The following is a 27842-nucleotide window of genomic DNA, read 5'->3' as shown; positions in this document are numbered from 1 at the left end:
CTGCTGCTCCTGCTGCTTGGTTTATTTGTTTATTTTTTATTGTTCCATGTGGGGGAGGCACTCTAAATCCTTTGTGTGGCAGATTAACACGTGCTCGCTCTCGAAACTCTGGGGAAAAAAAGAATAGTCGGAAGGTCACTTTCAAGTTGCTTGCATATCCACAAATATATTTAAATCAGTATATATATATTTTCCCAGGAATGAATGCTCTGTTCTGCCTTTCAAATCTATTAAAAAATTCAAGAGAAATCAATTTGCACTTTTTTAATTAAACTTGTGTTTCCCCTCCCCGCGTTTTTCCTTTTATATGACAACCACTTTGGTCAAAAATGGAATTCCTTTTTTTTGCCGCAAAAAATTCGCTTCAGTAGTTTATCAATTGGTCGACAAAAGTTAAATATTAAAAACTGCAGCAAAATGACATTTTTGCATTCTCCGAGAATATTTTTCATTTAAAATAAAATATGCAAAGAAAAGTCGAAGCTTATAATTTGCTCACATTTTCAGGTTTTTATTGTAAAAATTCAATCATAACAATTAAAATTCAGTTTACATTAATTTTTAGGGGTTTCGGTCTCTCAGTTTGAAATTATGCTATTACATTTATGAATTTTATACATATATGTCTGCTGTATGTATTCTAAACAATTCCATTTATCATTTAATTGTTCGTTTATTAAATACTTAAAAAATAAAATGCGTCTAAATCGAAATAGGTTATTACACTGTCGCTCAATAATGTTTAAATGTTCAATGTTAATATATAATTATTTGTTTAAAGTTTTTTGGTGATTAATATCTAATCAATTACATTGGTGTGTTTTTAATTTTATTTATTTTTGGTTTTGATTTTTATTTCTAATTACAGGTTAAACATTATCAGTTTAGTTTGGTTTCCCCTTTATTTTTTCCAAAAATATACATTTTTCCTTAATTTGATAGGCTTAGTTTTGTTGGTTTTTGGGTTTTGTGGCTCGTTAGAGGACGAAGGCCAACGATAGATTTCTCAAAAAGGCAAAACATTATTATTATTATACAATTACAATTAGGTGACTTCCTTTATACAAGTTATACAAGTTTTATTGGTTTGGTTCTCGCTTGTGAACAATTTAAATGTAACAATTCTCGACGCTAAGACTAATGTGTTTTTTTCTCCGCTAAAAATTATATAGATAAACTGTCCATCGCTAGATGAACACTTAAAATTCCATCAAGAAGACATTCTGTATGTGTAGCTTACAATGTGGGGGCTATGAGGAGAAGGTCTGGTTGCCCTGACCTCTTTGGGGCGATTGTTGCTGCATTTGTTGTGCACTTGGTGACATTTGGTTCATTTGATTCATTTGGCTATTGGCATTAGCTCTACCATTTAAGCTACTCGAATTGTTTTGGCTCAGTTGGGACTTATTGTTATTGTTCGTGGTCGTGACTGTGGCAACACGTCTCAGACGATTATCCGGAATCGGTGGTGAATTCAGAGTGCCCGAATATGGTTGATGTTGCGGCGACAGCGAGGACGGACCACTTCCGCTTCCGCCGAAGGCGTTGCGAATGCTGCTGCCACCACCCATCCCTCCCCCAGCTCCAACAAGCCCGCTGGCGGATCCGCCAAAGATGCTGCCATTGCTGCTGCCAATCAGGCTCAGCGAGTGCTCGTTCGAGAGGATCTGGTGGGCGGCCAGGTTCATTTCCTCGGGCGTCATGTCCAGCGCCTCGCGCATCTCCCGCGCAGCAGTCCCCACAAATTCGGAGTCACAGTATTTACCCAATCCCTCAGCGGCGAGTACCTGAAAATTACAAAATTATATTACTTTAATTTCGAAGATACTTTTTTCTGGCTCCGAATTTTTTGAAACACCACCTGTGCTACCCTTTTACCCATTATTAGCTTTTCTTAGTACATTTTATAAAGGCTAAAATTTTAAATCCAATTCACAAGAATGCTAAAAACGCGAATTCTTCAGACTTTAAAATTACGTTTTTAGTGCTTGTCATATAATAGTCGGATTTTCTTCAAATCACGTATATTTTGAAGAAATGTTGTTTCAAATTTAATTCAATTAATATAAATATTATCCTGGTCTTGAATATAACCTCTTTTGCATATTATATTTTTTATCAAATTGTTACTTACCCCTCCAATCAATGACTCGGCTAGGCCGTTCATATCAGATGAAGTTGGTAAACGACGCTGATCGTAGGGACTAGCTGGTGTCGATTGGATCATGCGTTCGTGGCCAGGAATAGCACCATTGGGTGCGTAGACTAAATGTTTGCATAAAATAAGACAATATTAAAGATTTTTATTAAAAACTTAATATAAGTTGGATTTGATATACGCATGTTTTTTTATACACGCTTTATTAGAACTTGATGATCCAGATGCTAATTTTTTAAAGTTTTATACAAGTTACTTTACTTTTTGTATATATTTGTCTAAAAGGTTTTGCTTATTATTGCAGTTATTTTACACTAGTTGTTAAGTACCAGTTTTATATACAAGAAAATTAAAAATATATTTAAGTTAATTTTAATAAATAAGTTTTAAAGTTTTAATATAAAATTATAAGACTCATATTTACAAGTTGTCAAAATCAAACTATCCAATCTCAACACTTTAAGACATTTAATATAATAATATTATATATATTATTAAAATTATTTTTTAAGCAAGAACCAAATTTTATAATTAAAATATAGTTGCTCTTCTCTGCTTTAATGGATCATCAAGCCTATTAGATTGATTCATAATATATGATTACAGTTAATTGTTAGATAAGCATTCGATATTACAGGCTGTTAAACACTATTTTCAAACATTGTTACAACCTGTGTCATAACCTTTAAAATAAATGTTAGTATCATAGGCACAAATGAAACGATAAGTTTTTTTCTAAAATGTAGCAAGCAGTTATTGGTATAAATAGGGCAAAGCTCAATATTCTCCAGGAATGCTAGGCAACATTTATACGGATTTTAATGCTAGGCGTTCTATGAACAATGCAGGCGTTGCATCTAAGCATCTAAATTAGGTGTTATTTCGGAGTTGTGTTTGTATTCACAGTGTTTTGTGTCAAATGTTTGTGAAGTGGATGTTGAAACCCGAAGGCCCCAATCCATGTGACAATAATTCCCACACAAAAGAAAAGAGGAAGCGACGATTATACAACACTGAAAGACAATAGTACATTTTGAATAATTTTTCTGGCTGATGTTTTTTTTTTGCATAGCATAGGATAACATATACGTAAATTTTTAACAATTACAACGAAGACAACGTTCAGATTTTCAGCTTGGGTATAACAATTGAGTAGTTGGTTTTTGGTTAGTATTATATGTATAAGATGTGGTTCATATGGTCGCAAGGCACACACTTTGGTAAGGGATACGGCTCAATAAAGCCAAGGCCAAGGCTTCATGAGTAGATGGGCACAACATCACGGCTTTTATAAGTATATATATAAGAAATTTTATATATATAGAATATATAGACATCGATATCGGGTTTGCTTTGGGATTGCTTTTAATTACGTTCGTTCTCTCTTGTTGCTGTTGTTGCGTGTTAAACGATTGTTGTTGTTAAAGTTGTTTCTGGTACTTGTTGTAGTTTGTTGTTCTTGTTGTAGGTGTTATGTCATTAAATCCACATTGTTATCAGGGAACTCTCATGTCGGATACACGAATTAGCATAATCTTTACCGACAACGGAATGTTTCAATTGATTCTTTTCTTTTTTCTTTACATTTTAAACTTAACAACAAAATAATAAAAAATAAAATTAGCTTTTGGGAAGAATCCCCATATGGAAAGGTAAACAGTCTTGGTTCGAACTCTTTGGAGACTCTTTGGACACTCAAGAATTTTGTCAGGGTTCGAGACTCAGCACTCGGTGGTTTTTAAACTCGAATCACTTATGCTATAATAAAGATTTTTGTAAGAAAGAGTTAGAAAAACAAATTACTATAACAGACGCTATTGACTGATTTTTTTAAAATATCTTTTTATTTTGACGAATTTGTTCTTCCACAAAATTGATGACTTTTGATGGGTTAAATCCGTTGATTAGTTTGTAATTAACAAAAGGAGCCACAGACGCTTTGGTTAATCGTATTAAATTGTTAAAGTGGAAAATATATTTCTTGAAGTGGTTTTATGTCAGGTTATAGTGTGGTTAGCACAATATTTATTGGGAAGAAGTATTGGAGAAGAAGGTGGTATCGATAGTATTTTAGATAGATCAGCCAATTGTAATACCGAATTTATCGACTTTCCGCTTCGCAGTATTAAAGCAAATAAAGAAACTAATTCTAATAAACATAATAGTTTTAAAAAGTGTAATTAAAATACCCTATCAGTTTTAGAACGAAGCAAATCGACTTTCTTAAATTGTAAACATCTGGAATTTCTATTTTTATATATTCCACTTATAATATAGAATTATGACCTTTACCTGTATGTAAGCTGTCCTGAAATTAAAATATTCTCAAAAATATATGCTTTATGTATTGAAATATGTTTTTGTGTGTTTGGCTTGATTTTAACTATAATGCAGCGAAAGCGTTTCTAATTTTTAGCTGTATAATAAGCTGCACTCAAAAATAACTAAACTACGAGTTTTGTTCTACGATAACTAGTCTATTTTATGTTTAGTTCAGAAATAAGATCTAATGAATGTGTACTACAATGTTGTGAAACATAATTACAATTTTTATTCGATTCAGTTATATTAATTTTGTCCCGATTAATGAACAGCCAGGAAAACACAATATGAACAAAAAACACTTGGCCGCCTCATCTGATTAGTTAATGATTTTGCAATTCGACTTGAAAAGTCGTTCTCAACAATTTTACATGCCGCAGGCAATAAAACAAATTTTAGAACGCAGTGGGCGAGAATCTGTACATAATTTTAATTTGCAATATGATTATTAGAAATGCAGCAGCTACATAATCGGAGATAAAACAAAACAAATCATTTGGTAAACAATTAGATTGGTGTTATAATAAATTTTGTTGCGTTTTTGTTAGGGTCAAATTTTGAGTGTGTGAAAACAACAAACGAACCAATTTGATCGGAATTATATTTTTAGAATTTTGTCCGGTTAAAAAGGAATAAAATATAAAACACATTAAATAATGTTCATAAATTGTAGTGCATTATGTTCTTGCTGTTGCAATTACTGCTGTAGTTGTTTTTGTTATGTTTTTATTTGTTTTAATTTTATTATTGCAATTTGCAGCATTTTAGGCTTACCATTGTTATATGGATGCAATAAAATACCACGATTGCGGTTGCTGAAATTAATGTTCGGGGATTGAGTAAAAGTTTGGTTTATGTTTTTCTTTTTTTCTCAATAAGTATGTTCTTTTTTTTTGTATCATTTGGTTTAAAATCCACTAGTTTATGTGGCAACAAGTATGCAATTAAAGGTATTTTGTGATTGCAACTAAGTTTTTGCTAAGTCAACTAATTTAAAACTCGTATTTGTTTTGGTATGGTGGTGCCAAGTCAGTTGTTGAGCTTGGCTCGGCTCCTTTTGTCCATTACAAACTTTAGGGCGCTCTTCACTAGGTGACCAAACAAAATGCCACAAAACAGAAAACGATAATTGTTGGCAGTAAGAAATATGGTTCAACTCACTAAACAGCAAGCCATAGTAACAAGTAGTATGGTAATGGAGCTTCGTGTGTTTATATATCTTTTTTTTTCGTTTTTTTTTTTAAATTTTTATCTAGGTGAGAACTTTAAAATTGGCCTACTGTCAGCTCCATTTGCAGATCTATCTGCTTCCCCGCATACTCACTCATAGTTAATGGCATTGGCCTCGGGCGGCAGGGTTCCGGCCACAGTGGCCGCACCGCCTCCGTTTTTGGCCAAAGGTCGCATGGAGATGCTCTCGCCGAATGTCCTTAGCTCTCCGCCACTTCCGGTCGCCTGCAGTTCGTCCTGCAGCTTTCCGGCCGCCGCCAATCGGGCCTGCATTATGTTCCGCGTGATATTGTTCACCCCATCGGCCACACTGCGGTTCAGGGTGTCGTACAGATAGTCCCCGCCAGAGGGATCCCCGCTCCCCAGGACCATGGTACTACCACCCACGCCCATGGCCGCCGACGCGGATCCGCCGATCGCCAGAGCACCGTTGCTCTGCGAGGCCGTCGCCTTGGCGCTCCGCCGGAAGGTTCCGTTCCCGTGCCGCCGGATCGATGACCACACACTGCCAAAAAGCGTGTGATGGCGCTACGGGAAATGTGAAAAATATTTATAAATTTAATAAAATATTATATAAAATTACAGCCATTTTAGTAAATTTTTTTTATAGTTTGGCTTTTTTCGGTTTTCTTTTTTAAGTATTAAAAAAAATTAGATTTAGTAAAGTAATTTTCTTAGAGAAAACTACTTAAATATTCATATTTTTACTATAACAGTTAAGATGATAATAATCGAAATAATAATTTATCGAAATTAAAAATCAGAATAGTCCTAAAAGGTAAATTTTTTGTCCGACAACTAAAATATTTTTAGGAAAGCAAATGGAAGTACTAATATTCACAGGTAGTTATGAATTCAAATTTTTAAAATAAACCCTTTTTAAATTTTTTTTTTTATCCTTCTAGTCACGTTTGACGCTTTATTAACAGAGTGATCTATCCGACGAAAAAATTATGTGAAGTCTTATTGCCAAGAATAGCAATCGGGAATAGTTCGATACTGATTTTAAAGTGTCCCTAAAGGAAGCCCTGTTTATAATTAATTTTAATTTTTCGTTCATGTGCTAGGATATTTGGCATAAAAGTTTTGTGGGTATGTAATGCTACTATGCTATATGTAAAACTATAGATTCCTTCAAGGAAACTTACTCGATGCATCGGCTCCGGCTCCTGATCCAGCTCATCGAGATTACCGGAGATGGCTCTCTTGAGAGCCGGGGATACCTCGTGCAGGGTTCGCAGACCGGCCTGTAGAGTGACCGTATTGCTGTCCGGATGACCCTCTTTGCCCTCCTGCTCCTTGCGCTTCTTGAACCGGCGGAAGTAGTCCTGAATCAGATATGTGGCATAGAACTTGCCGACGGTCACCTCGTCATCGTTGCCCGGCGGCGGAACCACCTGATCTAGGAGTTTTGGATTGGTTCGCTTCCAGATCTGCTTGATTGTGGCCCGCAGCTCGGAGTTGGCATCATCGATGTTGCCATCCGTCTTAATACTCAGCGATGTGCGGACCACGGCAAATAGTGTGGCATTGAACAGTACAGTTCCATCGGAGTTGAGGGGCATGTTCATGGAGACCAGTCGTTTGCAGGCCATTCGATGTGGACACAGCTTGCCAAAGCCGAGTGGCGGCGAGATTTTTCTCAGTAGTGTGACCACATCCAAGTGTTTGATGCGTCCCTTGGCATCCGGATCGTATTCGCTCCAAAGACGAATAAACTCGTCCAGGTGATGTGGTCCCAAAATGGACCAATCGCGCGTCAAATAGTCAAAGTTGTCCATAATGACGGCCACAAAAAGATTAATGATCTAAAAAATACATTGTAATATTATCAGATAAAATAGAATACATTAATGTTAATGGCTCTTACCAAAAACGAGCAGAGAACATAAAAGGAAATGAAGTAGGGATAGGCTATTGAGGAGCCGCACGCATCGCCAGGCGTATCTGAATCCATATCGCATTTAACATCTGGTTGGGCCGAGCAGGACATCATAATATCCTGCCAAGCTTCTCCGGTGGCCGATCGAAATAGTACGAGCACGGCCTGTTGAAAAGTCTGGAAGTTGTTATTTTCCGTTATGGAGTTACCACCATCCAGAGCAATTTTGCCAAAAACCTGACAAATAAAAATGCAAACAAATTAATATTGCTTTTTAATATTAATATAATATTAATACGACTTACTTGCATCCCCACCACTGCGTAGATAAAGAATAGAAGCACAATTAGTAGGGCTACATAGGGCAGGGCCTGAAAAGATTTGATAAAAGTCCAAAGTAATGTTCGAATGCCTTCGCCTTTGCTCAGAAGTTTCACAAGTCGCATGACTCGAAACAGTCGGAAGAAATTAATTGATATTAGATTTGAACCAGCCTGCAAGAAAATAGGTTATACAAATGTATGTAGAAAAAAATTAAATATAAACACACAGATTTCTTTGTGGCTTTACAGTCCTCTACAATGTCGCATTCGGGTTTCTGAGAAGCATCCTTGCTCTGCAAATATTTGAAATTATTATTTCCAGTCCTAATCCATAAATCACATTTAAGCACCTTAATTTCAGAGTAGACAATGTCTATAAAACTGCCCAAGACAATGATGAAATCGAAAACGTTCCAGGCATCACCAAAGTAGTTCTGAAAAGTAATAGATAAATCAGTTACTATCTGATTTCAGATATAAGTAAATGGGTAATCTTACTTTAAAACGAAATGCGGCTAGTTTGAAGACAAACTCTAGGGCAAAGACCGCCGTAAATATCATATTCAAGGCATCCAATAGTTCCGTGTACCACAACGGTTGATTATAGAACTTCATGGCCAGCGTTACCGTATTTATCATGATCAGTATGAATATGGTGTACTCAAAGGATGATGATGTGACGAACCACCAGACCTTGTATTGTATACCATGCTTCGGTATATAGCGCCTAACAGGCTTCGCTTTCAAAGCGAATTCTATGCAATTACGCTGGTTCTTATCCAGATCACAATTTTTGTATTCCTGTTCACCCTCGTTTTGAAAGGTGACAATAACGAAACCGACGAATATGTTCACCATAAAGAAGGCAATAATAATGATGTAGATTATATAGTAGGCAGCTACGATCGGACGGAAGTTGTGTATTGGACCGCCGTTTTCCTCATTCGAATCAATTGAAACGTACAGCAAGCTGGAGTTTTAAATATATAAAATATATAAAAGAGGTATTGAAAAAAAAAGTGTTGATAAAAACTCACCCTGGCCAACCCTCAAAGGTGGATACCGTGAAAAGGGTCAACATGCCCTTGGCCACATCGTCAAAGTGGAACCGATTGTTACTCCATTCCCGTTCCTTGAGTCGCGGTTTGTGAACATCACCCTCTTCATAGACCAGATAAGTGCCGCTAAAAAAAGTATTTCGATATAAACTAACGCTTTTACTTACTTATTTAAGACTTACTAGCAATCCTCTTGCTTCATTTTGGAACCATCAGAGCACTTGAAAAATTTACCCTATTTTTTGATGGGTTTAACATTTTTAAGGGACGTCAGGGAATGAAAAGATAATAATACGATTAGCTTATGAAATGATATAGATGATATGTTATGGGTAGCAATCTCATCGTTAAGTAATCTTCGATCGAGTTTGCTATCCCAGGGATCACAAACATTATAACTGCTTTACTATACGGACTATTAACTAATACCTAGTTCAAAAATAGCTTTGAGCAGAATACGATAGACTAGTACTACATATTTTCTTAAATGTATGCACACATTTACAGGGTGTTTCATATGCAAACACATTTACACATACTCTGCTCGAAATTGTTGATAGACGACAACGATTTTAGTTTCTTTTTTTTTTGGACAGAACATTATTTACAGACTGGACACCAACAGAGGTTATTGGGTTTAAAAACAGTGTTACGTACATGGGAAAATATAAAAGTATATTACATTGGGTTAGCAAGGGAGCGAGCTAACGTTGCCTTTCAGGTTAGTTTGAAAAAGCTGGAACTGAGCTGGATGGTAAAACTTGAGAATATTCGTTTTTTGATTTACCAAGCTATTGCGAAGCGAAATTTGTTCTGTTACAAAACAGCCTTTACTTTAGAAAAAGACTTATGTTTAGTCAAATTCAAAGATATAACATCGATAATAGTTACCTTTCAATAAAAATTACCCTACACACAAATACCAAGATGAAAGGAAACTACAAAATTGAAAGCACACACAGATTAAGCCGCATTTGAAAATTTATTTATATTTGTTCCTTTCGAAAAATAGAAGCGCACACTTAAAGCCGTCTGAAGATACCCTTCACCAATGACTTTTCATATATAATTCAAAAGAAATTACCTTAAAGAGTTGTACTCCAATAACAGCGAACATGAATTGTAACAAATATGTCACCAACATGATATTACCAATGGTTTTGATTGCGACTACAACGCACTTGACCACATACTGCAGAAGTTTAATGTTTTTATCAGTGTAGGCCAATTGGTTGGTTGTTTAAATTTATTGCGAATGAATGATAATTAAAATTTATATTTTCATTTTCAATTAATGTTTGTGTGGGGCGTCAGCATCAATTAATAGGGTTATTTTTTGTATTTGGTGGCCACATATTTATATGATGAAATCAAATGGTTTTTGGCATTATATCAGTATTAATAATACGACATTTTTTTGTTGGGTTTGCAAAATTCAATTGAAAACAACCGAAACACGTTCGAGGAGAGAAAAAGGGAAGAAAATACGTTTAAAAAATTGGGAAATCCTTTTATAAGAAGTGTGTGTGTTTTGTTTTTAAAATTCTACAAATAGAATTTTAGTTATATTTTTTACAATTGGAATAATAATAATGAAAACAGAAGGTATAAATAAAATAAAAATCAAAAGGCTTAGATTATGAAAGTAAAGAAAGTAAATAATGAAATAAAAATCAAAAACATTTTTAACTATTTTTTTGTAAGTCCATAGTAAAGTCATCCATTAAAAATAATAAGTTTTTATTATTCTTATTTGTCGGCAACATTTAGGAATATGACTTAACTGTGGATTTATTAGGGTTTTTATTCTATTTAATTGTTTTAGTGAGTTGTTGTTACTGATGGTCCGCAATTTTTTGGGGTTCTATACACCTGGGAATTTTATTTACTAAAGGGCGGATAGGCCTTGATGCTAGGGTGCAAGGTAGGTTGCTGATTTGTTGCTAAAGAATAAAACCCAAAATTCATGTGCTGATGTGTGCGCTATATATGTAGCACATAGCGTATATATACTGTATGTGGAAGTGTGCTCATGATTGCATATCGATATCTATTGTTGCATTTAGACGTGTACAATCGCAGAAAATGGGTGTGGAATATATAAGAGTTGATATTACAAAATATGGTATAATGTGTTTTAGGTTGTGTGAGTGGTGTTAAAATCGGTGGAATCGCTTTCATGGGCGGTTAATAATCCTTAAAAGTAAATTTCAAAAGGATAACTATTCATCCCGGTTTCTGTTTTATAAAGAATCCCAATTCACATGTTTTAGCTGGTTTCTAATCCGTTTCCTGTGAATGACTATTTGCTGATATATCTTTGATACCGACTTGGTCTGAAATATATTATGCTGAGCATTAATAAGCAATACTAGCCAGCAAAAAGTTGGTTTTATGTACATTAGCTAGACGTTTGCAGTTGATCGATTTTGATTTATTTACCATTTGATTTTAAGTAAAACCAATAAAGCTACAAAAGTTAGTCAACATAATTTTAAGTCAAATCAAATTAGAAAGCTTTGAAACAATATTAGTATTTGTGCAAATTCGAACGAAAAAATTTGATTTTAACAACAACATTATGTTAGGGGTCTTGGAAAGTTGCAAGGTTGTACACCCAAATTAATTTCTTAAGAATAAGCCTAAAAACTGGTTCTAGAAAAATATAACTTTCTATTTTCAATTGTAGGTAAATTAACTTAAGCTTTTCCTTTGAAGGTTTTTATTCTTAAAAAGGTTTCATGCGGTGGCTGCAAGTCCAAAATTTTTACATCACTTATAAATGCATTTTAAATTGACATTTTTACAGATCCTTAAATGCTAAGTATAATCATTTAACACCTTTGCTATAAGGTATTTTAAAATATATTGGTAGCTCTACTTTATATATTTTCCCTACTCTTAGGCTTATTTAAAACGGAAACAAACAAAGTGGGAACTTAAAAGTAAAATCATACCTTAAACAATTGGACTCCTATTACGGCAAACATGAACTGCAGTAGGCATGTGACGAGCACAATATTTCCGATAGTCTTAACAGCGACTATGACACATTGAACAACATGCTGTATGTGATACGACGATATATAGTTATAGTAATACTCTATTTAATATATAAAACTTATCATAAATAAGGCATGTTTTTGGTTTCTGACTTCCTTTTATAGCGCGAACAGTTTGCTGGTCTTGTGTTTAGTATTTGGGGTTATTACATAGATTTCACTATGCCCAAGCCACGCCCATACATTTCTATTCCACTCCCATTTTCGTTAAGGTGTTACGAGTAAAGCTCAAAATTAAAAAAAAGGTTTGTCAGCTATGTATAGTTCATGAATATACTTTTTTTGCTTCATTTATTTGTTTCTTTTTTGTATAACTTTATTGTGGTGCACCCTACACCCAGCATTTCAAGGTTTTTTGTTTGGCATACTCAAAAGTTAATTGAAGGCCCAAGACCACTTCTTAGGGTTATCATTATTAAACAGTTTTAAATTGCTTATTAGTTGGAGAGAAATTCTTGAAATTATTTTGTGCATTTCGTTGATAAATAAAAATTAAAATAATAAAACTTAAATTAAAAGAAAAAGTGTAACCATTTTTAATTGAAGCATTTATTTGAGTGTCAGAAAAGAAAGTAGCGAGATAGGATTAGGATTTGGATGAATTCTTACCTTGAGACCCTTGGCACGATTAATAGCTCTGAGTGGCCTTAAAACACGGAGCACACGTAGAATTTTCACGACTGAAATCGCATTCGAACTGCAGTTGAAATCGACGTTATTGTTTATGTTCCAGAAGTAATTAGTATCACAACTACTGGGTTAGAGTAGTTATTTAGATTATCGTTTACCTGGACACTAGAGATATTAATGACACGCAGACCACAAGTAAATCTAACAGATTAAATGCGGATCTGCAAAAGGCTCCGTCGTGTAATACGAAGCCGTATGAAATCAATTTCAGAATCAGTTCTATTGTGAAAACTGCCGTGAAAAAATAATCAAATTTATTGAGCACCTGCAAAAACAAATGAACAGTGGTGAAGGACATCGAATGAATAGTGTTTCTAGTATAAGGCAAAAGGGATATCATCTGGTCTGGAGCTTCAATCTTAACTTACAAGTTTTTAAAATCATTTGACGCGGTTTTTTTTCGGTTCGGAACAGGAGCTACTTACTTTATTCAGTTCATCGTTGGCTCTCAGAGGATTCTCTGCTGCCAACATAGCGGACGAAAACATAATGCAACACAAGATGATGTTGCCGAAATTGCCGTGATTGCAAAGCCAATGGCAGAAGACGCGGAATCTGTTGAAATATGGTTAAAAAAACACCGTTAAAAAACGAGTGCCTAAAATATTCTATATCACAAAAATAAACTCAGAAATATTTCTTTTTATCATGCAATTAGAGTTTTCACAAGACAAGTTAGAAAACAAAATCATGGTATAAGAAGCAGCTAAGAATCTATATAAATTTGGTCTACCAAAATCAATTTCTATAATCTAATCAAAATAAAAAAATTAATTCGGGATTTTGTGGACTTATGACAGTATACAAAACAAGGTTAAACAAAAGGACAAGTACATGATTATTGAAATTATGTTTTAAAAAAAACATAATTTACGCATACACACACACGAATTGCACACACATATGCAAAATATATAGTATTTTCGGAGACTTTCGATACTCGGGGGAAAATAAAACTCAAACATAAAAACCTGTTCGTTTGCGAGAAAAGAAAAAATGATGTGCCCGGCGGTATGGGTAGAATTTTCGTTGCCGTATTAACCTCAGACATACGTCGGGGTCGTGCTGTAATCATGCCTTCTTCATCCACTATATGCAATACAAATTTATTCATATATTACGTATATATATGTAAGTTGCCAATTTGGAAAAAATAATAAACACATTTATAAGAATTTGTCCAAAAACCATATATACAATAAAACTACAAATATCTTAAAAATATACTTAGGTTCTTACTAAAAATTTTTCATTTCTATCGAATACCTATTATTATATCTTTATAAGAAAGAAAGTAATTAAAATAATATACTTATAATTGGCCAACCTTAACAGCAAAATGCAAAAACCAATAAAAATTAAATAAATCAAAAATATTATTGGTGTCGTATTGGTGTTTTGTTTTTGGTTTCTTTAAACTAAAAAGAATAGGAGTTATGTACATTCGCAATACGCATTAGATACAGCTCGATAGGGAATTATAATCGATTGTTTGTCACATGCGAACAACAAACGGCAAAGGAACCAGTGTAAAATTAAGTAACTCCAATCACAAGACACATGAATCATATTTAAATAGTGTGCGAGTGTGTGTCTTTTGTAGGCTGTCGATCGGCGATGGATCGATGAATTGGTTGATTGAATTACCTGTTCGTGTAACTGAAAATGAAAAAGGCACTGCCTCGCGGGATGGGCTTTTTAGTCTTCTTCATGCTGACCTCGGATAATCGTCTGGGTCGTGCAGTGACACGTGCTGACACTTCGGAATTGGAGTCTTTCGATTAATATTTGCAAGTGTTTTCGTGTGTTTTTAATTTTTGTTGGGTATTTTTGGGTGCGTGGTTTCCGAAAAATAGCAGCAGTTGATGTAGGCGTCGGCGGCATTGTTTTAGGAAATATTTTTGGTTTGGTTTTGATATGTGTTAGTTTTTTTTGAGAAATTCTAAGCATAAGCTAAAGTACTTAATTTATAGTTCTTAGATTATGTATAAATCTTACACAGAGCTTAGTCGGTGGATTGGTTAATAGAATTCGACATGACATACCTTCTTCTTCCTCCTCGCACATCTCACGGACTTCCTCATCGGATAAGGTCTCATGGTCCCTAAAAAGAAATAAGTGAATCAGATTAATTAAACTTGAGTGTCAGGCCCGAAGCATTTCTTAAGTGTTTTGCTTTCCCTACATTTTGTCTTCGTCATCCAGTTCCTGTTGCTCCATGTCAATATCTATACTAAGATGATCATCCATGCCATCAATGGTTGGAGTGGGACTATGGGACCTTTTCTGGGCTGATTCATCGACCTAGAAAAATGAAAATGATTACTTAGTAGAACTTTGTACAACCACATACCGTACTTACAGGTTCCTCTTCCTTTTCAACATCGGACAGTGAGTCGGCATCGGCCAAATTATCCACAGCAATGGCCAAGAACACGTTCAGCAGGATATAGTTACCGCATATGAATAAAATTATAAAGTAAATACAGGCCAAGGCACCATAAGAAGACACCCCGCCATAGGCTTTGATGCCCTCGTACATCACAGTATTCCAATCTTCACCAGTCATGATCTGGAAAATGTATATCATTGCATACCATTCTAGAACACAAATTTTCAAAAAATCACTTACCTGAAAGACTGTGAGCAGAGCTTGCCAGAAACAGTCGAAATTCATTCGGTACTTTTCCTCATTGGGCTTTGAATTAAATTTGCCACCAAAGACTTGCATACCCAACAGAGCAAATATCACAATAAAGAGGAAGAGCAGTAAGAGAAGCGAAGCAATCGATTGTATAGAGTTTAATAGGGAAGCAACGAGATTCGAAAGAGATCGCCAGTACCTAAAAATTAGCGTGTTATTATATTTGATCTCATAACTTTTATTAGAATTTACGCACTTGGTTACTTTGAAGACTCTTAGCAGACGCACACATCGCAACACGGAGACACCCAATGGAGGCATCATGCCAGTGTTGGTCAACAAGGTTTCTGTTATACTGCCAATCACCACAAAACAATCGAACCGATTGAACAGTGAAACGAAGTAGCCTTGAAAGCCTAGACTGTACATCTTCAATAACATTTCACAGGTAAAGAGACCAATAAAGAACATATTGGTGTATTCTGAAAAAGAAAAAGTATATTATATTTTAATTCAATACTAAAAAAAAAACCACAATAACATTGTTTCAAACAAGCTGAACCGCGAATTTTTTAGCAATTTGCATTTTTTGTTGTTTATTTCGTAACACTCACCCTGGAATCTATCCAGCCAATCAAGTTGCCCATAGTGCTCTGTGGCCAGGACGCCAGTGTTGAGAAACACCAAAACAATGATGAGCCAGTAGAATGCTTGGGATTTGACAGCCTTGCGGCAGGCTCGGCGCATTCGTCTATTGACCCGATCGAAGTCCTTTTTCATTTTGCGCCAACGTGATTCAGTCAACTGAACCTCAGGCATTTCCTCGCCCAGATTCTCGGCGGAGTCTGTTTCGTTGGTCTGCTTGCCCTTGCCATCGGATATCAGACCACCCACGGCGTCAGGTTCGATATCCTCGGCTTGGGTAATCCAATCAAGATAGCCTCGAAGATCCTCTTCAATTTGCTGCTTTTCTCGCAGCTTCTGGAAGTCACCGCGATTCTTGGCCTTGTTACGCTCCTTGGAGAACTCACCGGACAACACACCGAGAATAAGGTTCATCACGAAGAAGGCGCCCAGGATGACCATGGAAATGAAGTACATCCACTGCCAATCGCTGCCCATTGAATCTTGGATCTGAAGATTATGTAGGTATTAGCCAAATTTAAATTGTATTTAATAGATTAACTTAGGATAATAACTATTTAACTAGCTAAAATTTCTGATAATGGATGCATTTTAGCTTCACTTACACTATACAGGACATCGGTCCAGCCCTCAAGGGTGACGCACTGAAATACCGTCAACATGGCCAGGCCAAAGTTGTCAAAATTGGTAATGCCAAAATTTGGTCCATCCCAGCCGCCATAGCACTTGAAGCCCGCTGGGCATGAATATCCTACTCCACAGGGTCGAATTTCATCCTCGTATTCACCTAGATTCCGATTCGTTGGATTTTGTTTGGTTTAGGATTCATGCATTAGTGATGAAGTGAAATGTAATGGAATGGGGTGAGGTGATATAGATATGAGATACTGTTGTGTTCGTGGAGTGCCATTATTGAGTTTTCTTGTCGTGGAGTGTCGTATCCGGAATATGCCATATCTTAGACATATTTGACTTGTCCCAAACCATTGATCAACAGTTTTATTGACTAGCAGATTAGCCGGAAATCGAGGCATTCTCTTGACGTATTCTGGTCAGCTTCATGTCAGCCATCGATTTCCATGTGCACTAATCTGCTAGTGATAGAACCTTTTTGGACGCTGATTTTGTAATGCGACATATCTGGTGGCATTCAAGACATTTGAATGATATTCGTACAACGTATAAATATTGTACGATTCGATGATGATGGGAGAAGCTCCGCTTACCTGTGATCTCATTGCGGCACGCCTTGTGCAATTTGCCAGAGAAGAGCTCTAGGCCAATGATCGCATAGATTATGATTACGAATATGACCAGGAGTGCAATGTGAAACAGTGGCACCATGGCCTTTAAAATTGAATTCAGCACAACCTGTAGACCTGTAGGATAGCATTGTGAGTTGCCAATGTTCGATTGGATATTGGGGGTCTCGTTAGTTTAGATGCCAGATAAAAATATAGTGCATACAATCAATGTTAAGCAGAAAACACTGCACAGAAAATATGTTACGTATAAAGTCTAAACTAGAAAAAATTGAGGTATTAAACACAAATACTTAAGAGAGTCTATCGGAAATTTTACTTTTCATTGGAATTGATTGTAGGCTATAAGGTTCTTCTCTTTGTTTATAACAATAAGAATAACATTTAAGTAATAGATAATAATTATTTTTACATTATTTTTACTGTGCAGTATTTTAACTACGAACCAATCCGTAGTTTCTAGAATTTGGCTCTGTCGGGTCTGATGGTTTCGTTTTTGGGTTATAGATTTGTTTTCGCCGATGCAATGTAGCTCTTACTTGGTACACCCGATACAAGTCGCAGTGGACGTAGCACACGAAAGGCACGTAGGGCCTTCACATCGAAGGCGTCCTTCATCAGATGGGAGAGTGCAGTACTTATCGCTCTGGAAATGGGCGGCATACAAAGTTCATACGTGTCTCAGTCTAGGCATAATTTCATTTCAAGATTTGATTTCAAATTTTTTCGTTTTACGATTTTCTGATTTGGTCAATTTCGATTGAATTGGATATAAGGTAACATAGAAAATGGTTAAAACGAGGCCACAGAGGGCCTAGGCGCTAAGCGCTTTTAACTGGTATATTTTATATGCTTACCCTATAACTACAATTGTAAAATCTAATAAATTCCATCCATTTCTTAGATATGCACCATTATGTAACACAAAACCATATGCTAAAATTTTCATAACACATTCCGATGTGAATATTACTAGGAATATATATTCAACTTTTTCCTGTTTTTCGGTGTTGGTGTTGGGTTTTGTTTTATTTTGGTTTTTGTTTTAGAGCGCATGTGTGTTTTTTTCGGATCAGGAATTCAGGGTTCAGAGTTGGTTTTAAGGATCGTATCGTTGGTGCATTTATGAGTGTATTGAATGTGCGATTTGGATGCGTATAATGAGGTGAACGTAAGAAATACATGAAAGAAATTCATATTAATTAGTAAGCCATAGTAAACATCATTTATTTGATAAATATTTTTTATATGGACAGAACTTACCAAAGTTAGATTCGTTACGTTCGAATCGCTGCCCGGATAAGGCGTGTATACGGCTAAGGCAATACAATTGGCAAAAATGGTTAACAAAATAAGGAACTCAAATGGTCTAGAGGGGTAAAAGTGTTAAGGAAAGCCAGATCGCGGATGTTTTTGTACCTCATCGAACTAGATCAACAAGAGATTGTAATTTATATGTTTTATATTAACATTCCACCGAAAAAAGGGACTGGTGAACTTTTGATTTTAAACTGTTGAACTAGTTCGATGCTATTTTATTTGTTTTGGTTATGAAAAGGATACTTCCACTCCACAATGCGAATGCACAAAGCTCGCAAGGGATTCTTGAGGCTGAGGCAAAACAGTGCTCGTTGTGGTCTATCTGGTTGCGGCTTGCCCCGCCGCTGTTGTCTCTTTTGGCCAGCGGCAGTTGCAGCTGCGCCAGCTTTTTGGCCACCTGCTCCACTTGGTCCGATTGTGGTGCCGTTCATGGTTTCCGGAATGTTTGCGATGGCCATAGAATCGATGCCTTGAGGGGAGTTATAAGGGTTGCGTTAGTAAGCAGAAAAAATGATTTCAATCAAACTTATTAGTTTAAAATATTTAAAACATTTTTGTTTTTGCTTATATTATTTCGATTTTAGCTTAAATATTTAATCATTTTAACAAAACCATAAAGGAAGGTTAAATATTTTCTTTATTAAAAAGTATCTCCTAAAACATTATTCAATTTTATAAAAATATTTTTCGCATTGTTTATCATTTGTTTTGGTTTTTATTCATTTTAAATATGCAAGATTTTAAATATTTATTTAAAAAAAAATTCATTTTTTTAATTGCGTAAAATTTTTTAATTAGAGTTGGCTATTATCTTGGTTTGAGTAATTTTAAGTAAAATATGTTTTGGATGAAGAATTGATTTATTCCAATATTTTCAGGTATGTGAAAATAAACTTATTTCTTCAATTTGTTTCAGTAAAAAAAATTATTTTTAAATTGATCAGATATAGTGGATTGATTGGTTGATTGAAATCCTAATTTTTCCTTGCTTGTAAGACGGTTAGGGAGATTGGCAAGTGAAGACTTACCCATGATATTGTTGCCGCCGCCCAGATCCCCCTCTCCTGAGTCGTATCTCGCCGCCCGGGAGGCATCGCCGCTGCCAGGACCGCCGTTTGGTGAGAAGCCACCTCCGCCGGCGGCTCCGCGTTCGAAGTCCATTATGTTGAAGAACTTCCCAGCACCGCCACCGAAATTGTCTATTAGCTCCGCGGAACTGGAGTAAAATGGCGAAAAGGCCTGGGTGTCGTCCTCCTCCTCCTCGAAATACTCGTCGACGTCCTCGTCGTCGTCCTCGTCGCCCTCTTCAGCGGATTCCCCTTGCTCCTGCTGTTCCTGTTCATCAATGTCAATGGTGGTGCCCTCGGGCTCCTCGTCGTCTAGCTCCTGATCCTCTCGATCGATATCCTGATCACCGTCGTCCTCGTCCTCGTCGTCGTCGTCCTCCTCGGTGATTCTGCATGTCCTTCTGATCGAGGGGCGATTCCTCGAATTCTTCCTCACAACAACGTCAGCGTTGTCGTCCACCTCGCCGACGTCCTCGAGTGAGTCGTTGTTGCCGCCGCTGCTATCCTGGAAGATGCGGACACCCTCATCGGCATCCTGCCGGCGATCGCTGAAGCTCTCGCAATCGGCTAGCGAATGCTCCTGGGCCTGTTCCTTGGCTGCGGCTGCAACTGCGGCTACAATGGCCGCTGTGCGCAGTGTTTGCGAACTGAGATCCTTGTTGGTGCCGTCCTCGAATTCACCCTCGTCACAATCACCAATAAAACTGCTCACGTCACCGACGCCAAAACCATGCAACGTACTATTATCACCGGTAATATCGCAGTTGCAACTATTGCTGCTGCTGCTGTCGCCACCGACGGCACTGTAACTACTGTCCTCGTCACAGCCGCCACTGAAACTACTATTTGTGCTGCCGGCACTGGTGACGCTGTTCTGCGGTTGCAGTTGCCACGCCTCCTCGGGCGTTAGTCTTGAGGGCGGGGCACTGATACCACCACCGCCGCAGGATGTGCAACTCGATTTGCGACGCTTACCGCTGGAGGCAGACGTAGAGGGTCCTGCTCCCGGGCTGATCGCCGATCCTGTGGCCAAGCCCGTCAAAGATCCCGATCTGGATCCCGCTGACGCTGGCTCACCACCACCACCGTTGATGCTTTTGTGCCGGCGCTGTTTGAAGTCTAACTTGTAGGTGGTGTTGTTCACAATCTGGCTGGTGACGTTGCTGAGGGCTAGCTCGGTGCTGGTGGGTCGCCTCCTGGTGGTCCCACTGGGTTGGTCCGGATCCTCGAGTGGATCGAGGGCACTGCAGCTGTCGTATGGAAGGAATAGTACATTACATTATTTAAAATTCTTCTTTCACCTGCCATCAACCATTTATTCTACAGGGTGGGGTGTGGCCATATAGGGTACATAACTAAATAACCTTAAAGTGTTCCATTGTAAAAATCCCTAACATAATCAGGGGTGTTTTTAGATTTCATTGGGATTATCTAGTTTAAACTAAGTTAATTATTATTAAGGGCATCATCAAATCCCATGTAAATACTTCTATCTTTAAAGAAACTCAATTCAAATCCATTTCTTTGAAAATGTACATTTTGTATTTCCTATTTGTAACTTTTAAATGAGAATTCATCGACAGAAGGCAAATCATTCCTCTGACAGATGTTTTGTGTTGATTTGTGAAAAGTCGTGATAAACTATAATATTGTAGTTTATTGAATTTCGTCAATAAACAAACTAATTTTACTTCGTTTTTATGGCACATATGTTTATCCGATTATGACTAAACTTGGCATGATAATTTAAGGCCATCATAAATCAACTGATAGGTGGGTGGGCCAAGATCTAGACAATCAAATTTTGCAATTTCGTAACGATATCAATAAATCAATTTATTTCTTTACACCGGGAGTCACAAGTATACACAAGGCTTCTTTTGAACCTATTTATAACCCGATAAAACTTTAAAGTCGGTTACTATATTACTACTATGGGCTTCATGTGGCACATTAAATACTTGGCATGCGATTTCAGACACACGAGACACACATTAAGACGACGAGCACATGGGACAACATTGAGTCACGATAGGAGTACGAGTACGATAGTTAGTAGTTAATTGTGGGGTCTGGTTCCGACTTACTATGCCCTAGAGCGCCTAGTTTGTTCCATGTAATCAAACTCTTGGATTGCATGGAAAATGTATTTCTTTTCGTGCTCCAGCTGGAGTTGTATGTACCTTTGTTGCAGCACCGTTCCCGAGGCGGTTCCCAATCCAGATCCCAATGCCGCGCCCGTGGGCGAAGTGCCCGCAGATGCTGATGTGGTTAGTGGGTTAGCGGGAACCGGAAGCGTTATAGTCGGAGATCGATGCTGATGATGGTGTTCCGGCTTGACAACGACCACTTCCAAATCACTTTTGACCGACGACGATGACTTGCGATTATACTTTCGACTGCCACGCGTCGGAGTTTCGGCCTTCAGATAACGTCGGGAGGTGGACGGGGAGGTGGGCGAGGGCTTCCTCTCGATGACCAGGGTGTTGTCATCGTAGGCAATACAGTTCACCAGCTCCCCGCCACCCATCACAGTGGTTGTGGCGGTGGTGGAGGTTGAGGTGGAGGTGGAGGTCGAGGTCGAGGGTTCCCTTTCACGTTCCCGCTCCCGTTCCCGATCCCGTTCCCCATCGCCACGGTCATAAAGTTTGGCCTCCTTTTGTCTCTGGAATTGCAATTGCCGGCGGCGTTGCGATGAGGTGGTGGCCCCACTTCTCGACTCTATGGGTTGCTTCTGACTTTTCGAGGCACATGATTCATCGACGATGACAACACTGGCCGGCAATAAATCTCTGCCCGCCGCCTCCCAATTCTTATCGCTAGTTGTATCCCTATCCTTATCGTTATTTTGTTTATGATTTAGTCTATTGTTAGCACTAGAACTATCCAAGGCATCGTGTCGGGTAATTGGTTGCTGTGGCTCTGGCTGCTGCGGCGATTGTTGCTGTTGCGGTGTTAACGAGGCTTGTTCCTTATGGTCTCCTTTGGGTATTGTCAATGGGGTGTAAAAAGGCGGCACAGGGGGTGGTAATACATAAAGTTATTAAAGTTAGTGAAATGTGAAGTATTGGAGGTTATTGATTGGCATAATAAACTTGGCTATTCCGTCTGCTGTTAGTAAACTAAACCTAGTAAAAGTATTCCTTGAAAATAATAGTATTAAATAAATTATGGCATTTTATTTCAGAACTCATTAGGAGAATTTTGGTTACCCTATTGAATAATTTGACTTCACCAATTATAAATAGCTATATGTAAATAGCCAAAATGAAACTTTATTTATAAGATATATTGATCATTCTTTTAAAAAGAAAATAGCGAGAATCAAGACACTAATGTAACATTAATCTAAAAAAGTTGTATTTAATTTAAATGCTAAAAAATCCATGCTTTAAACAATAAGGTCACATTAAATTGCTCTTCCTTTCATTTATTTAAGACAAACGGATCATCCCATTATTTAAAACCAATTATCGTAATGATTTAGGGACCTTCTACCTGTATTCATATTTGAAGTTTCATTCGGACGCACAATATTGATTTGCCTTTCGTTTAAAATGCGGTTTATATCCTTGGGGAATGGTGCTTGCCAAAAGCCAAATAGCGAATTGCGGTCAAAGCATCGCAGCAACAGGTGTGTTTGGTCTCAGTCGCCACACAGACATGCTCACTTTTTATTCAGACTCACTTAAATACGGTGAAAGCTTTTAGTTTTGTTTAGACAATGGGGTTTATTAGTTGTAGAAATTCGACGGTGGTGACATATAGTTTTGTTGTATTTGTATGGTCTTTAGTTTGGACGTTTTAATAGCGGCGGTTTGTAAAAATTTGGCATTTGTTTGCTAGTCTGCAGTGAAGAGTCGTTTAAAGATTGTAGATCTACAAGAATTACGTTAATATTTAAGTATATATTGAGAATTCCACCCCTTAAACATTGTAATACTTTGAAACCCCTTAGAAATCTCTAGAAATTTCCATGATGGTTCCATTAGTTTTTTAGAGCATATTTTCGGTTAACTCCTGCTATCAGAGCACTTTATTGGATTTTACTTAATTCCATTCGAGTGAACAGACAACGAATTTTCATCGGCTGTGATAGGTGATAGCTTATCGGCATTTCCTGGCCCAGAGCAACCTATATATATAACCCACTTACGTGGCTAAGTGGGTGTGAGAGGGAGAGAGCACCAAAACAAAAACACGCGCAATGTTTACATTTTCCTTTGTTGTCGCAACGACTTTTTTGTGACCCAACTGTCAAATGGGCAATCAACTTTGACTGAGAGAAAGCGACTTTCTCTCACAAACTCTCTCTCAGGCAAGCTCCTTCTGCAGCCGAGCTTTTGGCCTTTGCAGCAAACAAAATTCAACTTTCATTAGATTACCAAAATACGAAAGCCTTTAAATACCTTTTTGGCTTATATTTCGTTGCAAAAATTGGTTTGCATAGGTAGAATTCTTAGGGTAATTCCCCAAAAAAGTTATAAAAGTATATTAATGCGGGTGTGATTAAGCTGGTTACTTCCTGGGAGTTAGGGCAAAACTCTATAGACAAGAAATGGGGTCAAGAGCGCGCTTTTGGCAGCAAAAACTAATTTGCTCGTGGTCTTTTGATGGCCCGCCTGGGAAATGATGTATGGATACATAGTGTGCCTTGCTGGCTTATTAATTACATTAAGTAATCCATGTTTTGGTGAGGGTTCTAACAGTTGAGAGGTTCAAGCTGACCGATTGACCTACCCACGCATATGTAATAGCCTACACACCAACGCGCCACCGCACCAACACATGCGAATGTGTGAAAAATTTCTAAAAGGCCCACTGCGAAGAAAGTGAAAGCAGCTTCTTTCTAGATCCCTCTTATCCGTTTTCGGCCCCCCCTTTGTGAATATCAACACTGCACTTTACAATTTCCTTGTTATGGCCTTAATTTGTTAGATTTTCCTGGCTTTTAAGTGTTGTATTTTATTGTATTTTTCACACGCGACCATCAGCAACGCGAACGAGTTTAAGGAATCAGCCACAAAAGCACACTGTGCAGGAAAATTCAGCTTTTCGCAGCGACAACCGTGAAAATTTTGATGATGTCCGCAAGAAAAGCTTAGGATATGGAGCTTGCTCATCGACTGGTGAAGGGTTGTGAAATCGGGAAGTTTGCTGTTGGTGTACATTACTAGTTATTCCAAAAAGCAGAGAAAGTTTCAATTCAAAAACGTTTTACATACCCGCAGTAAAATGTTTTTATAAAATTGAGTGGTACTAAAGTTACTAATTAATGAAATAGAACCCAGTAGTCAAAAAAAAGGAACCGAAACTCTGCGTTTGTTGCGATTTCTGTTCTAAACAATTTAGATTAGATTAACAAACAAAAAAACTGTCATTTACGGTTATTAAGTTAACAAATCAAAACCGAAATCTATTAAAAGTTTCCCCTTTTAATAAATATTCAATAATATCAAATTACGTATTTAGAGTTGATATGTTAAGTTATGTACTTGGAGAAAAAAAGTATTAAGAATCAACAATAAAATTGTTAAAACTTTAGTAGCCACTAGATTTAAAACTTAAAAAAAAAATAAAAAAAGATTGTTTTTTATGATTTTATTGTTATGTTACCGATTAAATGCCGAAAATCTGAATAGGTCAAAAAATAGTTTTGTTACGAATTTAGTTGTAAAGTTACTGTTAACTGATTTAATGTCCTAGAAAGTACCTCAACGAAATACATTAAAATATTAGTTTGTGGCGGTGAAACAATGTTTTTTGTTGGATATGTTTTGTTGTTCCTTATATTTTAAGAAGTGAGTCCAAAAAGTTTTCAGAATTATTCTACTTAATTAATTGGTATTGTACAGGGAAACTGAATTTTAATGGTAATCAACAATAACATAGTTATAAATATCAATTATATGAACTATGCATGGGATATCCCAGAGATATTGTTTAACCCTAAATTTCGAACCTCTGTGTTTACAAACAAATCGAAATCGTACGTAAATGTGCCGACGAATAAAAGCGGGAACCAAACATTTATACATTTCTGTTTTTTTTTTTTGGATCTCTGTAGATCAGGCTCTCTTGCTGTAGATATTTTTATCAGAAGCTAAAACAACTTTAATGAATAGATCGGGAGAGTGTTTTAATACTGGGTATTTCTATCCCGCTCGCACTCACATTTGTTGTCAAACAGCTGATGTTGTTGAACGCAAGCGCAGATGAAAATGTTTGACAGTTGGCGAGAGACCGTTGAAATCTTGAGAAATATACTAGAAGAGCGAATGTCAAATATTGAAAATACCCATTTTCCCCGCATTGCTTTTCCTTTCCCGGCTGAACTTCACTTACACAGCGGGTGGCCTGAGTCATCACGAAACACTTTCTGACGTTCGGCCATATATCATAACTTATAATATAAATTCGATTTTCCCATGGGTGTGTTTTTCGATGAGCTATACAATTTGGCTAATGGTATATTTCCGGCTAAATGCGGCCCGCTGATTTGTTGGCGTCTTAGAACTACGAGAATAAATGTTCACAAATTGTCGTTTGAATTTAAAAACATCAGCTAACTAATTTGTACTAGACATCTTTGTTTTATAGTTGTTTTTTATAAATATATATGTGTGCCCATAAGCGTTGATCACCATTTAATGATTTGTTTACTTTTGTACGCTATTTTCATGAGTTTTTCTGTGATTTTATTTCGGTTTTATAAACAATAAAAAGCCATTAAATGCTATGAAATTCTTTAAATGCCTTTTTATAATAATTTGATTGTACTAAAACGATATACACTTTCAGTTTGCCCCTAATCTTTTCATATTTATTTTTTTTGCGAAGGCCAAACAATAAAAACACTTCAATGTTTCTTCTCTATACAATTGTTTTAATTATTTTTGACTATAAAACAGAAATATGCCGCACCAACCAGAAATTAGTTTTCATCGTATACAATGAGATATGTGCGGGAAAATATTTTTTAAAACAACAGAAAAACGTAAGAAAGAGTGAAGAGGTTGGGGTTGTGTGGGATCGGGGAATATAGTGTAGGATCGGCGTTTCGTCGGTCATTTTCTTTGGGCCAGAAGATTATTTCGCCGGTCTAAAATTAGATCAAGCACACGTAGTTGGATCTGTCGATGCGGCAGTGTTGTTAGTGCTCCTATTGTAGCCCCCAAAAAATTTAAAAGAGAACAACAAAAGCGATGCGCAGGCAACGAAATACAATTTAACTCAATTGTATTGCCTTTTACTTAATTCCAATTAAAATGGTTTATTGAAATATGCGATGCCATAGTCTCAAAACACAGAAAATGGAACACTTTAAAAAGGCTATTTTTAAAAGGCTAAATCGAAGCATATATAATGTATACTTGATCTAGTTAATTGCGGGGCTGCTTGTTGAACATTTCACTTACATGCTGATCCCTCGGCGTTTCCCTCGCGTGGCAACAATAAAAGCACGCTGAGATTTTTATTTGTTGAGTTGAGGGGCAGTCGTGCGTACCGAAAATCCGAGCCAAAAAGCCAAAAGCAGCATACGTGGCGTTGATATTTTTAAACTTTTTTCGCTTAGTACATATTTTTCAACTGACTGGGGAATTCTTCAATTCCCCACTGATTTTATGCTTTAAAATATTGAATGGTTACTACTTATGCATCCCTGTTGAATTAGAAACACGTTATTCACTTAATGCACTCATTTATTATATGTATGTTTATATATAGCTGCTCAAAGTGTGCCAGCTCAATATATAATATAGATTTATCTCGCACATTATACATATATTTTCCATATATCTTTGCACTTTTAACTCTTTCGCACTGTTAGCCCTTAGGAAAATATATTTTTCATTTAAAAATAATTATACTAAGGGGTAGTGGGGAAGAAAACCCCGAGAATTGCACTCAAAATTGAAAATTTTCTTCACCCGTACAGAAAAGTATTTTCTGCGTGCAGCTTAAAAATAAATCTTAACACACACGGTCGTTGGCGCGAGGAGCCGAACCAAACCAATTCACGCCAACGATCAGCCGAGAACTGTCAGATTGGTGAGATCTCCACCGCCTCCCATGCTAGTTGGTGAACTTTTTGGTATTTTTTCAAAAAAGTCCCGTGGCAATTTTAGGATATTTTCGAAATATCGATACACAAATGATAATTGTTAATCAAAGTCTT

The 27842-nt window shown here is 36.9% G+C and overlaps 1 protein-coding gene across 16 annotated transcripts; it reads right to left on the bottom strand.

Annotated features, from left to right (window-relative positions):
• Nucleotides 1-484: 484 nt before the first annotated feature.
• Ca-alpha1D (Ca[2+]-channel protein alpha[[1]] subunit D) lies at nucleotides 485-24690 on the bottom strand. 16 transcript variants are annotated; one of them, XM_065862929.2, is made up of 34 exons: nucleotides 24572-24676; nucleotides 23162-23542; nucleotides 21847-22645; nucleotides 19625-20913; nucleotides 18840-19065; nucleotides 18540-18645; nucleotides 18134-18273; nucleotides 17816-17922; nucleotides 17241-17393; nucleotides 16620-16801; nucleotides 15984-16503; nucleotides 15626-15851; nucleotides 15358-15568; nucleotides 15088-15297; nucleotides 14911-15029; nucleotides 14771-14829; nucleotides 13697-13814; nucleotides 13151-13280; nucleotides 12824-12990; nucleotides 12645-12732; nucleotides 11931-12038; nucleotides 10058-10165; nucleotides 9156-9208; nucleotides 8953-9099; nucleotides 8414-8885; nucleotides 8266-8349; nucleotides 8143-8208; nucleotides 7898-8086; nucleotides 7581-7829; nucleotides 6859-7518; nucleotides 5805-6238; nucleotides 5255-5295; nucleotides 2135-2265; nucleotides 485-1787 (listed from the first exon to the last, which is right to left on the bottom strand). In XM_065862929.2, the coding sequence occupies exons 2-34, from the start codon at nucleotides 23169-23171 to the stop codon at nucleotides 1251-1253; spliced, it is 8139 nt and encodes a 2712-aa protein (XP_065719001.2). In that variant the 5' UTR covers nucleotides 23172-23542; nucleotides 24572-24676; the 3' UTR covers nucleotides 485-1250. The 16 variants fall into 16 exon arrangements, 14 of the variants coding, with proteins under 14 accessions (XP_065719001.2, XP_036668746.3, XP_065718999.2 ...); XM_036812851.3 differs by lacking the exons at nucleotides 11931-12038; nucleotides 13697-13814 and adding an exon at nucleotides 14373-14499 and having other exon boundaries at nucleotides 21751-22645; nucleotides 24572-24677; XM_065862927.2 differs by lacking the exons at nucleotides 11931-12038; nucleotides 13697-13814 and adding an exon at nucleotides 14373-14484 and having other exon boundaries at nucleotides 21751-22645; nucleotides 24572-24677.
• Nucleotides 24691-27842: the final 3152 nt, after the last annotated feature.

The sequence above is a fragment of the Drosophila suzukii genome, chromosome 2L (genome assembly GCF_043229965.1).
Source record: "Drosophila suzukii chromosome 2L, CBGP_Dsuzu_IsoJpt1.0, whole genome shotgun sequence".
NCBI lineage: Eukaryota > Metazoa > Arthropoda > Insecta > Diptera > Drosophilidae > Drosophila > Drosophila suzukii.
The sequence above is the reverse complement of the archived record's forward strand: the minus strand, read 5'-3'. Positions and strand labels throughout refer to the sequence as shown.

Bases quoted from the DNA above. Each gene is read 5' to 3' on its own strand.
- Ca-alpha1D (XM_065862929.2), bottom strand. The intron at 18,274-18,539 runs GTAAGTTCTGTC...ACCGAAAAACAG, and splicing joins ACGTAACGAATCTAACTTTG to GAAAAAGTTGAATATATATT. The intron at 9,209-10,057 runs GTAATTTCTTTT...ATCAAAAAATAG, and splicing joins TTGGAGTACAACTCTTTAAG to GGTAAATTTTTCAAGTGCTC.